The 12652-nt window shown below is 40.2% G+C and overlaps 1 protein-coding gene across 3 annotated transcripts in view; it reads right to left on the minus strand.

The window, feature by feature from the left end:
* Positions 1 to 12652, minus strand: part of SEMA6A (semaphorin 6A) — a 119367-nt gene that overhangs the window by 47837 nt on the left and 58878 nt on the right. For all 3 annotated transcript variants that reach the window (XM_084225535.1, XM_084225534.1, XM_084225536.1), the window contains exons 4-10: positions 11800 to 11860; positions 10295 to 10357; positions 9355 to 9456; positions 6532 to 6622; positions 3081 to 3200; positions 1933 to 2021; positions 814 to 1031 (exon numbers count right to left, since the gene is read on the minus strand). In XM_084225535.1, the coding sequence (XP_084081661.1) occupies positions 814 to 1031; positions 1933 to 2021; positions 3081 to 3200; positions 6532 to 6622; positions 9355 to 9456; positions 10295 to 10357; positions 11800 to 11860 (744 nt within the window). The remainder of the gene's footprint in view (positions 1 to 813; positions 1032 to 1932; positions 2022 to 3080; positions 3201 to 6531; positions 6623 to 9354; positions 9457 to 10294; positions 10358 to 11799; positions 11861 to 12652) is intronic.

Below are 12652 nucleotides of genomic sequence, written 5' to 3' on the forward strand. Positions count from 1 at the left end.
ACCTTACTGAGGTCAGGCTTTGTCAAGTGGTGGCAAGGGTACAGCAAACTAAATGAATTTCAACAATAAAATTCCTTTTTTAGCTCAAATGTTACTCCGTGAAACTGCGATATATTTTTTAATTAGAAAGCTACTATTTTTTTTTACTTCTTTGGGAGTTCTCAATAATTAGATACAGTTACTCTCCTAATAACTTCCAGAGAAAGACGCTAAAACGTGTGACAGTAATAAAATCTCTACAGATGAACTGGCGCTTTTGGATAACCATGCAAACAATGAAATAGGTGTCCTGGGGACCCTCCTTTCCAGCCAGCAAGACCTTGGATCTCCCTGGAGAGTCAGGGGGCAGCAGGGTCAATGCAGGGTCAAAGATCAATGCAAGAGTCACCAGGGATGCATAAAACAAAAAGAAGGAGATAACATGGTTCTTGGAGGTTTAGCTACAGACAGGATGGGCACAGTCATTTCTTTGTGAGGAAAAAATACTGTATGCTCTCTTTGGAATAATAATCTGCAAGTCACACACTGAAACACTTCTTGGTGGCTGGTGTGAACTATTCCCTTGTAAAGAAAAGTATGTCTGAGGAATGTGCCCAGGTAGTAAATGGCTGTAACCCTCCCTAAGTTATCAGGTATGAAGTAAGCAATACCAGGGTGCCTTAAAATTGAACACAAACTATTGGTGAGTGCAGGGTACATAATAATTATGTGGTAGGAGCAACCACTTCTTGTGCTTGAATAAAGTAAAAAGGAACTGCAGTGAAAAGCAAAACATAAAGGAAATAGAAGGTAAAAGGTTATTGAGGCTATTACCTATTATACGGAGTGGAGAATGTTGCTAAAACAACATCCCGGCCATTGAAATGGATAACATCTGTGACCGACTGCAGTATGTTAAAGTAGAAGTGTGAGTCGCCAGGAACTGAGCAGTTCAACCGAGCCTTGAGAAAGGAAGTCCACTGTTTTTCCAGCACTCTCTGAGATCCTCCCATGTCATTTTTGCAAACCTGGGCCACCCTTGGGAAAACTACCTGGAAGGAATAGAGCAAAAATAATGGAGAAAATGAAATGTTTGCTTGACCTAAAGTCTTCATTGAAATACTGCTTTTAAAACATTTGGAATAACACAGCAAGGTGCTAATTTAATATCACTTTTCTATAATCTGTGACAAATAAGAAACAGAAAAATTAAGCTTTGGAACCGTGTGCTATGAAAGATAAGACTGTGGCATTTACTACACAGCCATAAATCCTTCAGGAGATCTGTTCTCAACCCATATAAAACTCATTTCCATACAGACTGCTTAGCTTTCTATTTCCCCAAACAAAAGCACATTTCATATTCACAATCCCTGCAACCCACACTGCTGCTCTGATTCTTGTGTTTTCAGCACTTAAAAACTATGCAAATCTTGCTGGGCTTTTATTCCTGCTCTCCACCTTTGTGACCTTGGTCAGCTTTTCTGACTGCTTAGTCAGAAAGCTATTGTGAAATTAGCAAAAATGCAGAAAGTGTTTAATTATTCTTTGCAGGACGGCAGAGCACAAAATTCCTACCCTTGTTTACTCAGCGCCCTAATTCATATTTCTTACAGAAAAATTTCATCCTGCTTTGGAATCTGTGTTTAACAATTATCTACCATGTTGAACTAACTACATTAGCCTTGTGCTTTCTGTAATTTCAGAAAAGAGACTCTAGCACACACCGCCACTGTAAGAAACCACATATTTTCCTTTCAAGACAGTGCAATGTTTCACTCCAGCCAACCTTTTGGCTTGAGCAATAGGAATCTTCTCAAAATGCTGACCTTGTCATCATGATTTATGGTTCTCATTTCAAGGTCACTCATAACAGCATTGGTCCAAGAATAGCATAAATTTTCCTCCTCCTCAATCTGACAAAGTCATTCAAGGCAGTGTTCTTGCCCTTACCTTTCCCATGCTGTTGTACTCCACTGCTATTTCCCGGAAGAAGAAGTATATGTAATTGCCATAGTCAACTGCCTGAACAAAGTACGGCTCTAGAAAACAAACAGCAACCCAAGACACCTGATTTAGGCACCACATACAGGATACAGAATGCAAAGAGAAGCCAAACACATTCACACTTATCATCCAGAGGTGAAATGTCTGTGCTTGACAAACTTGATCAGTTTTCAAAACAAGCAAATCTCTGCTGCAGAAGAATCACTGTCTGGGGACAGGAGAGCTGGGAACAAGTCTGTAGGACATCACTGCAGGGTAGTTAAGTCTCTGCCATTAATATGTCTGCCCTGCATGGAGTAAGAGGAAAGGTAAACAGGCATTTATAACTGTATGCCTGAGGGGTCCAAGCACTGCTCGTTATGGCATGCAGGCTGTGAGCTGAGGGAATAACAAACCACGTAACTGTTTCTGCCCACACGTGTCTGTAGCAGCAAGCAAAGTGGGACAGCTAAAGTTGACACCTGGCAAAACATTTCTGCATGCAGAAAAAGACTTGAAACTATGGCTTTGCTCTCTGTTAAAATCACTCCAAATGCTAACAATTCTCAACACCTACATGAAGCTAAACAGCACAATCCTTAACAATGAGAGCATTTAGAGCACAAAAATGGCCTAATTCAATGGCAGCAGTACAATCCTTAAGAACCGTAACAGAAAGGCTTTGTGCAATATTCCCATAATTTTAGTTTCATTAATGAATCTTAGCATTACAGGTCAAACCTTCTATACTTCATAAAGCCTTGATTGTTACCTAACAGTGCTGTGGCAGGAATATTTTCAAACACAGCCCAAGCACACAGAGCCCTGCAAGCTCCAACTTTTCCATCCAACAGACGTAAACTGGGGGATTTCAGCTTGGAAAGCTCACTGGAATATATATTCTGATCTACCCAGCTCACAGCCTCTGTCAAATCCAGTAACTTGGGGTCAGGAGAGGAGTGAAAGGGATAAACAGATCAGAGTAAGCAAGAGATGTAATCTACTTCCTTCTTTCCGCCAGAAAGCATTGGTGAAATGAAATGACGAAGAGGGCTGTCAGAAATCCAAGACTCTCATCAGAGATGCTGCTTATTTTGCCTTGTTTTTTTATCTACCTTTCAACCACTTGGAGTCATGTTTAACTGTCCGCAGGGTTGGGCTGTCTCCCAGGCTCCGGTATATGACCGCATCTATCGCAAGGAAGTCGGTCACTGTGGCAGAGTACAGCTTTCCCTCTGGGGAGGAAGGAAAGAAGAAACCAGGGGGGAGGAGCATTAGAAATAGTACAACCGGTTCTTCTCTCACCAGTCAGATGAGGAGGGGAAACAAAACCATCACAATCTCCTTAGGAACACTGAAGGAAGGAAAAAGTCCAGCTAGGTAAATGGAGCTGAGTACTGAGCAAGCAACTCACTGCTTGGCAGAATGGTAATTTCAGAGGGATGCTGTGGAAGAAAATAACCTTATGGAATAATTCTTCTTAGGTATGTCATACTGAACTACCCTATCCAGTCACATGTCACTAGTTCAATGCTCAGAAATTCTGCTTAGGTAGGTCAGCAAAACAAATATAACAGAACTGCTAGTTTTAACTGGGAGTGCAAACCAGACAGGGCTTGAAGACTGTCAGCTAATTGACACTAATGAAAATTTCTCCCCTTGAGAGCACTTCTGCTCTCCCAAAGATCACTAACAAAAAATTAAATAACATGCTGGGAGCCCTGCTGAAACAGGAATGAAAAGAGACGGAGGAGCATTGCCCATCAATATTTCTTTTCTAGCATGCATTTTAGGCATTTCCCATATGAATCATGCATTCCTCTCTCTTAAAGGATGGAGGACAAGTGATAAGAAAGGGCCTACAAAATGGCACCCCAAGGACAACCAAAACATACAAAACTATAAGGACATAAAAGCACAATGTTCAGCAACATTTTGAAATTTTATTTGTTGTCTACTTTGTTTGCAGGTCATGGTAACTGTACAGGACTGCTTTCATGTGTGAGATAGATCTTGGAACACAATATCTGCTGGAAGCACAAGTGATGCATCATGAGCACACAAAGTTGTTTCTCTGTTGTGTCTGCATAAAAATCAGAATTGTCTACATCTTGCTTGACAGAGATTATGTTGGTGCCTTGAAGGCACCAGCACTGAGGACATCCCCAGGACAAAACAGAGAGGCTTCTATTGGTCAAGCTCTCCTCATTGTACTTCCAGACTTAGTTTACAACTGAGAGGGAATCTCATTGATGCATACAACTGTCTGAAAGGCGGTTGCCAAGAGGAGGAGGTTGCTAGACTCTTTTCAGTGGTGTCCTGCGACAGGATGAGGAGCAATGGCCATAAAATGAAGCTCAAGAGCTTCCCTCAACACGAGAAGAGCTTCTTTACATTGAGGGGGGCAGAGCACTGTGACAGCCTTCCCCTGGAGGTTGTGGAGTCTCCCTCTCTGGAGGCATTCAAGCCCCACTTGGACACATTCCTGCGTCACTTGCTGTAGATGACCCTGCCTTGGCAGGGGAGATTGGGCTGGATGATTTCCAGAGCTCCCTTCCAACCCTAGAAACTCCGTGAGTCTGTGAATTTCAGCCCCAGATTTAAAATTCTGACTGTTTTTTATTAGCAGTACTGTATGCTTTGTTCTGACTCATGTAATTCTTGTCCTTATTTGGCTACTTAAGAATGATCATTTTTTCTTAGCAAAACAGAAAAAATAATTATCTCGTGTGCCCCCCTCCCCAATTTAAAATAGAATAAAAAGCTCAATTGTTTAGATATGGATGTCTGAAGTCATGTTTGTACAACCACACTCTTATTTTCTTTCCTGCCAAGTTCTTGTGACCAACTACAATTCGCACATATCAGCTGTAATAGCTACAGGCTGCAAGAAGAGCCATACTCGTGTAAGTGCATCCAGCAAACTCAGATGACTTGGATTAGTGCCCTAAACTGTTCTGAAACTGCTTGTCATTGCACTCTGAAAAGTTAGCATGGGTATCAATATGTAAGACACATATAACAGTGATCTTCTGAAGCTAGCAGAATTATGAGGTGTATTCTACAAATATGTATTGGAACTGTATCAAATTTATTTTGAATCACCATGAAGGAGTATGATCATTTCTATAAATATTCTCTTTATTTTCAAATAATTCAAGGATTTCTTCAGTGACAAATCTGGAGTCATCTTTCTGAACTTCAGCTGCATTCAAAGTGAATGTTTACAATAGGCTGGTCATAAACTCTTTCTTGGCCAATACACTGAGAAAGACCCTTCTGAAAGGTCCTTCAGGCTCCACGAAGGATAGGGAGTCTGAGATACATGGGGAAAATATTTCTTTGAAGGAGTTTCTTTATTTCCATGCTTTATTAGTTACTTGCTACAGATGGAGAATTTCTACTGTATATTCCTACCCATGACTGTAATTAAGAAATCACATACTACCCCTTTCATTATTGCTATTCTTGAAACAGAAGGACCATTTATTTGCTCTATAAAAAGTAAAAAAAACCAAAATTGAAACAGGTTACAAAGTCTCTCCTTTGTGAGGCAGATGATACCTCAAACATGGTAGTGTTTAACAGAGCCCTTTGGCTGTAGGCTTGTTTGAGAATGGCTGAAATACTTGTACATTCTTAAATCTTCAGAGGAATAGCTTAGTTATTTCCATGCGAGCACCCAGGCTCTGTTTTATACCATCACACCTGTTGAAGAGGACTCATACTACCATGGAGGATGTTTTTATTATTTTCACCACCTATCTAACCACCAGACCTAAGAAAAGATCATCAGGGTTCACACAAAGAGAATTTCAATAAAGAAATAATCTAACCAGGAATTCCTGATGCGATATACAAAAATACCACACAATCAACAGCCAAAATTAACCCCATTTATAAGATCTCAATTTTTCTAACTATCATAGTAGAAATCAGAATTGACTATTCTGCTTAATAGATAATAATTAATGAATTAATAGCTATTAATTATTCTGCTGCATGCAGCAGAAACCACCACTAGCTAATACACTTCTCTCCTTTTGTCTACAGCAGCTGGTAAGACCATGGTAAGATGTTTTCAGCTTAAAAAAAAAACAAACACCTTCCCTTTCCTTCTAGATCTAGAAAAGGGCATGCCACACCATTTTCTGTAACTTCCTTTTATTATGAATGTTAGCTTAGGCTTAGAGTTGTTAATGAGCATATCCTGCTTAATTGTAATTAAAGCTTACACAAGCCTTGACTTCCTTTGACGTTCACAGAAGCTGAGTGCAGCCAAAAATGGTGCCTCACATTGGCCATATCATCAAGAATACAGGAAATACTGAAATATTGATCCAGGAAACTGAGGCTTAATGCAATGCTGATGACAGTGAAGTTAATTTCAGAGAAGGGAAGGCTTTTTTTGCTAGAGATTTCCTTATGCCCCCTCTTTTTAGCAATTTTTTACTCCCTTTGACACCATTTAGATTTAGGCATTCTGGGCTCAAGCAAGAGGCACAGTGTTACACAGAGCCTGGGCTTGCAGGACAGAAAGTAAAAAGTTTATCTCTGTCATTTTACCTGCAAACAACGCAACGTTGGCATGCTTTGCATCATAGGGGCATCTGGCCATCCCACTGAATTCCTCTTCCAGATAGTCCAAGGTATCCATCTGAAAAATCAAAGGGATCTCCTCAGACAGAGAAACAAAGAAACAAAACTTCTTACCCAGGATGAAGTTTATGACAGCGTTACTTCTTTTCTGGGCACAGGAGAAGGCCCTTTAACTCTACTCCTGACTATGAAGTAAAATCTTGACAAAAAATCATGGCATTAAATAAAATAAGACTGAAAAAACTATGTCCAGTAAGTCAGGCATTCTTTGGGGGTTAATAATTCTCACCCTGACACATTTTACTAAAGTCTTCAGTCAGTATTTTATCTGCACACAAGTTTCGTTTTGAACTGTAGCGGGCTATGTGGTCTGTGGTTCTGGCAAGGCTCCAAAATTTATCCACACCAGTGACCCAACAGAAGAGCTCTTATACACAGAAAAGACTGCAAACCACAGCATTCAGAAGAAACAACTAGGACAATTATCTCTGTGTGTATTTTTCTCTCCCAAGTCCAGAGGTCCTTCTGCTTTAGTCTCAACAGTGGTGCTCTCTTCCTTGATTTGCACATTCAGAAAGATGCTCTTTGAGTTTTACTATACCAGATGAGTCTGTGTCACAGAGAATCCTCTTACCATCAGACAAGAATTAATCTGTGCAGGAATTGTAAATTCTGAGGCATATATGTAACTCCTGGGAAATAAATTCACCCTGGGCACTGATAATGACACAAATATACAGATTGACTTACATGAAGTTCAAGGTTTGGTGAGCTAAGGGAGAACTGTATACCTGTTACCCCTTTAAGATGCTTATACTACAGTATTTTGGGAATAAGAACCTTTGTAGCCTATTCAGGTGATTTGTCCAGCTCATATTCTATAGATCACATACAGTAAAGATTCAAGAGTGTGACAAATAACCCACACAGCACCATCCACTTAAATAACTGTAATTTGTATGTTACAGCTTCCAAGTCCTTCTTGATGATTTGTGACCATTTGTTTTCTGTCATGTATCCTTCCTGTCAAAATCCACTCTGAGGGGAGTTACGTGTGTTTACTTAAAGGCTGAAAAGCATTACACATGACAATGAAAAGAAATGAGTTAAGAGTCCCCAGTAACGTTTCCTGCACCAAGCTCCACACGCTGGGCTCATCCTCACAACTCTGCTTGAGGGACAGCCCTGCTTTCTGTTTGGCACATGTTTAGTTCTCTCTCTAAATAATGGAGGAATATGTGGAGGAAAAGCCAGGGCAGGTGTTGCAGAGGCCTCCTGAAGATTGCCAGAGGGATCGCTGTCCAGCCCTACATCACAGGGGATGAAAACTCTGGAGGAATGGGGAGGAGGCCATTTATATGCCTCACATCAGGATGCCAAAGAAATCTATAATTGTATCTAAAAAGACAACACAAGGAGACTGGCTGAGATTTGTTAGCCTCATTAATGGAATTCATTAATTCAGAGTTTAAAAATTACAAACTGTAGTGGAAGAATAAATACAGCCCATTGATCAAGAAGCTTCATTGCATACTAGGAGCAGGCAAGGAAAGAAAGAAGAAACAGCTGTTAGCAGTGGTACCTCACAATTACCATGACACAGGCTTGTATTCTCACTCAAAGTTGGTTCTTCCTCCACAGACTGGAAGAAAATACTACCCTGCACTTCTCTCCCGTGTTTTCTAAACTGCAGCCATTATAGTGGCTAAATGAGGTCAAGGAGCACCACACAAAAATCAAAGAAGACCACCAGTCACGGTGAATACCATTAGGGAAGGAGTTTCCCTGGCTCTTAACATCTTTATTCTGCTTTTTTGCAATAACTCTGAACCCAAAACCTGAATCACAGTTGTGATTTTGTCAGGAGCAGCATTAGTAAAACTGAATTTTATTTTTCCAGAAAAAAAGATGAGAAATTACCTGTGGGACATACAGTGCCTAGAAAAGCAAAGTCTGGATGTCAAATGCCTAAATAAATTAATTTCAAAGCTACTCCAGAGACGTCCACTGTTGGGAGTTATACCGGAATATAATGGTGAAAGCCTGAGAAAATGGGAAATATTTCAATAAGTGGGTCCTACTGGAATTCCTATTGGAATACTACTGAGATACACTATGCCAAAGGAATAAATTGGCTTCAGGGCATTAATGCCAAGTATGCAGGGACCAGCAGGGTTTCTACACTGATCTAGATAACGTTTTGGCTTTGCAGATCCCCAGCAAGTGAGGAATACTTCTCTGTCCTGCCCTACTGTTCCTTGAGGAGATTTGCTGTTCCATCACTCCCAGAGCACAAAATGCCACAGGATCTCCACAGCATCCCTATCTGGGGGGCTCACAAGGAACTCAGGCTTTGCTTGCTATGCCCCCAGGCATCTTCAGAACTGGTTTTGAGATTGGGAACAGTAGAACAGAAATTTTAGAACGTGCTACTCAGCAGTAACCCCAATATTGGTCTATGACTTGATGTGAGTGTCAGTGACAAGCTGAGGAACTTTCTGAGGAGGGACTACAGCCCCAAGCAGGGATCTGAAGGACTCTGCACCTACGGGGGGCAATGCAAAGGGGCAATACTCTTGATGTGCAGGAGTTGCAAAGAGCTAGGTACTCAGGCTGAGATTTTCTTGGAAATCCAAACAACATTGAACTTGGTAGCACTGAAACAAGTCAGGACAAGTGTTTCAGAATGGTGCACAGGTGAAGGACAGTCTCATGCTTCTGCCAACACAGTCACAATAAATCCAACCAAAAGACAAGGCATAAGTGAAATTCTACAAACAGATTACATACCTTGTAGTTCCTGCAAGAAGGGTTGAATGCATTTGTTCCACAGATAAACAATGTATCCTCATTTCTTTTTAGGAGAACCTTAATAAAGTTATGACATTCATCCTGAAGAAAAATAATAAAAACTATTTCAACTACTGCATTTTGAGTATCTGTTTTCATTTTTAAGCAGTGATATTTCACAGGTTTAAAATTAAATTGGCTGGTACCCACTGTGATACTCTGGCCTTATTTTGCCTACGTTTAACTAACAATGAGCAATTTGTAATTTATTTATATTCTACTGGCTTAAAAATTACAAAGAGCTGAAGATAAAGCATTGATATTGCAGCTCCTAAGTTGCTGTTGTTGACAAAGGCGAATTTTGTTTCAAAACTGTTGCTTTCCTGAAGAGCAAGAAATCTGATTTTGTCACCTGTGCCGCTGTCAGTGACATCACCACTACAATGCATCGTCATGAAGCTTCTGTAACTAGAAGGGGAAGTAGATGTAAAGAATCAAAGAGTCTGCACTTAACTATAATAATACTTGTGCCAGTCATAGGTTACAGGAGGGTGAAACTGGTGTGAGAAACAGTCCTTCTACAGCCCCACATTCATGTTTTCTGATGCTCTACCTGAACTTCTCAATAAATTCCCACAGGGTGATGGACAGCAGTACTTGGCTTTTGAAGCAATCGTAAGCTAAACTGGTACACTAAGCATTGTGACCTGCTCCATGCCTTAAATATTTCAGGATATTGCTGTGGCTTCTGTCCTAATATTTTATCACATTCAAAGTGAACTGTTTTTGCAAATTAAAGCCTTCAGTAAGATGATGGGAAAAGAAATTGCTGGTAAGAAGTGAATGGCAGGATCCATTCCACATCACAGACAACAGCCTGAGATAATAGTGATGCAACTAAACTAAAGTGGGAGTTGCAGAAGAAATGAAAATTACCTACCTTATGTTTTCCCTTCATTCTGCATGTGTCTACATCAGCTTGCCTAGATTTCCATGTCAATTTCTGCAAAAATAAAGAAAGAAATCAATTAGAACTCAGAGGTTTTTTACTTTTGATTTCAAAAGCAGGAGTCCCGTAGGGGAGACTAGCTTTTGAACATACATTTATTTAAAGTTTTCTGCACTCTTTCTCCATGATTAATTCAGCACAACGGTGAAAGTTTAGTGATGTGGGTCGTTCATTTAACTTTGTTTTGCCTCAAATTCATGAAACTGGAAATCCATCCCTCTTTCTTTAAAGCCTAAACTAACAGAATTCAACAATAGACCAACTTTGAAAAATGTCTCCTTTTCTTGAAAGTCGTAGATGTTCTCTTCTTTTAACTGATATTGCTCTACAAATCAGAACTGGATTCTAAATGAAATATACATTCTCAAAGACAACATTTTAGATCTGGCAAGAAATGAAATTCAGGTAATTCTTACCAGTTCAATTCAGCAAACAAACTCCAAGAGTTTTTCACTTGTCAAGACACTGCTGACTTTATCTGCTAACACTCTTCCTCCAGAAGATTTACAGCTAAATACCAGCCAGGTTTTGGGTTTTTTTGAGATGAGTTTCAAAAATGGTCAAATGTGGAAGCCTTATTAATTATAATAAAGCTTTCTGAAAAATCACATGGCCTAAGATGGCATCACCTTAGACACTATTGCCATGATGGTTCTGACAGTGTTCCTGATCAGTAAACTGGCACTGTGCATTCGTGGAGGGGGTCCAAGCTGGAAGAGTAACCATGAATGTTCATTTCCATGTAAGCTTGTGCCCTCACTCTTTGATGAGTGAAAAAGCTCATTTTCACCATCAGTCACAGTTATAATGGAGCACTGTCCCCTCCTCCAGTGGAATTCATCCAATGCCCAAATTTTTATGATCTTCTGTCAGACCAAGGCTGTGTTTAACATATGTTACTCAACATGAATGCAATGCAAAGGAGCTGAAGGGAGATTATTTTCAGTATCTTCGTGTTAATATACAATGCAGTATTGCAGACAAAGCTTTTTTTTGTTTGAATGTAACTTCCCGTGGAGATAAACTGAATACATCTACAAAGTGATGTTATAGTAAGATTTTATTTAGTCAGTTCTTGCACAAGTGAAAAAAATTTGTGCACATGCAAATATGTAACTTGCTTCTTAATGACAAAAGTTTCAGTACACTTAATTGGGATAGTGTAGCTGTTATAGAAAACTGCTGCATATAAATGAATAGATGTTTGACAGATGTTCCACTGGGGACCTCACCATATTTCAGTACAGATTGCTTATCAGCCCAGCTAAACCAGATTGCTATTCTAGCTCTCCACAAATATGATTAGCAATGCCATCTTACTTGCTTATTACAGTTTCACAGCAGTGCAGGCAAGTTCTTTAAAACAATGTTATCATCCTATTTATTTGAAGCTGTTCTAGTGTCCTTGGTTTCTGGGTGATGATAAAACTACTTACTTTGCTAAAATAAATTTCTTCTGTATGTGATGTGTCCATATCAACAGTATAAATATGATCCCTGTAAACAAAAGCAAAGAATACGAAGTCAAATGGAATATTCAGACAGTTAATTTTCTATAAGAGAGCTAGCTATCAAAGATAATCCATAATCCACTTTAAAAAAATCAGAGGTCTTACCAGAAGACATTACTGGCAGCATCTCCCGCTTCTCCCACAAAAGCATTTTCACATATAAACTGTTTGTCTTCCCATTAAGAGAAAAAAAGGAAAGTGCTACAAAACTTCAAAGTAAGATTCTTTCCCAAAAGCAATTATCTGAACAAATGAGATTTGGGAAAGTAGATGAGTCACATGATTTCTGCTCTATCAGTCCTACAGCAGATGCCACAATCTAGCATGCAGATGTTGTTCTGTACCCTGAAATCAGATGCAATAGCTTTTAGGCACCCTTTGCCAGATTCCTGAGCTAGATGTCACTGCGCCACATTGAGCCATTAAAAGTTTCCTTTCTCCTTTCTCCTTTCTCCTTTCTCCTTTCTCCTTTCTCTCCTTTCTCCTTTCTCTTCCTCTCCTCTCCTCTCCTCTCCTCTCCTCTCCTCTCCTCTCCTCTCCTCTCCTCTCCTCTCCTCTCCTCTCCTCTCCTCTCCTCTCCTCTCCTCTCCTCTCCTCTCCTCTCCTCTCCTCTCCTCTCCTCTCCTCTCCTCTCCTCTCCTCTCCTCTCCTCTCCTCTCCTCTCCTCTCCTCTCCTCTCCTCTCCTCTCCTCTCCTCTCCTCTCCTCTCCTCTCCTCTCCTCTCCTCTCCTCTCCTCTCCTCTCCTCTCCTCTCCTCTCCTCTCCTCTCCTCTCCTCT

The sequence above is a fragment of the Fringilla coelebs genome (assembly GCF_963513975.1).
Source record: "Fringilla coelebs genome assembly, chromosome: Z".
Taxonomy (NCBI): domain Eukaryota; kingdom Metazoa; phylum Chordata; class Aves; order Passeriformes; family Fringillidae; genus Fringilla; species Fringilla coelebs.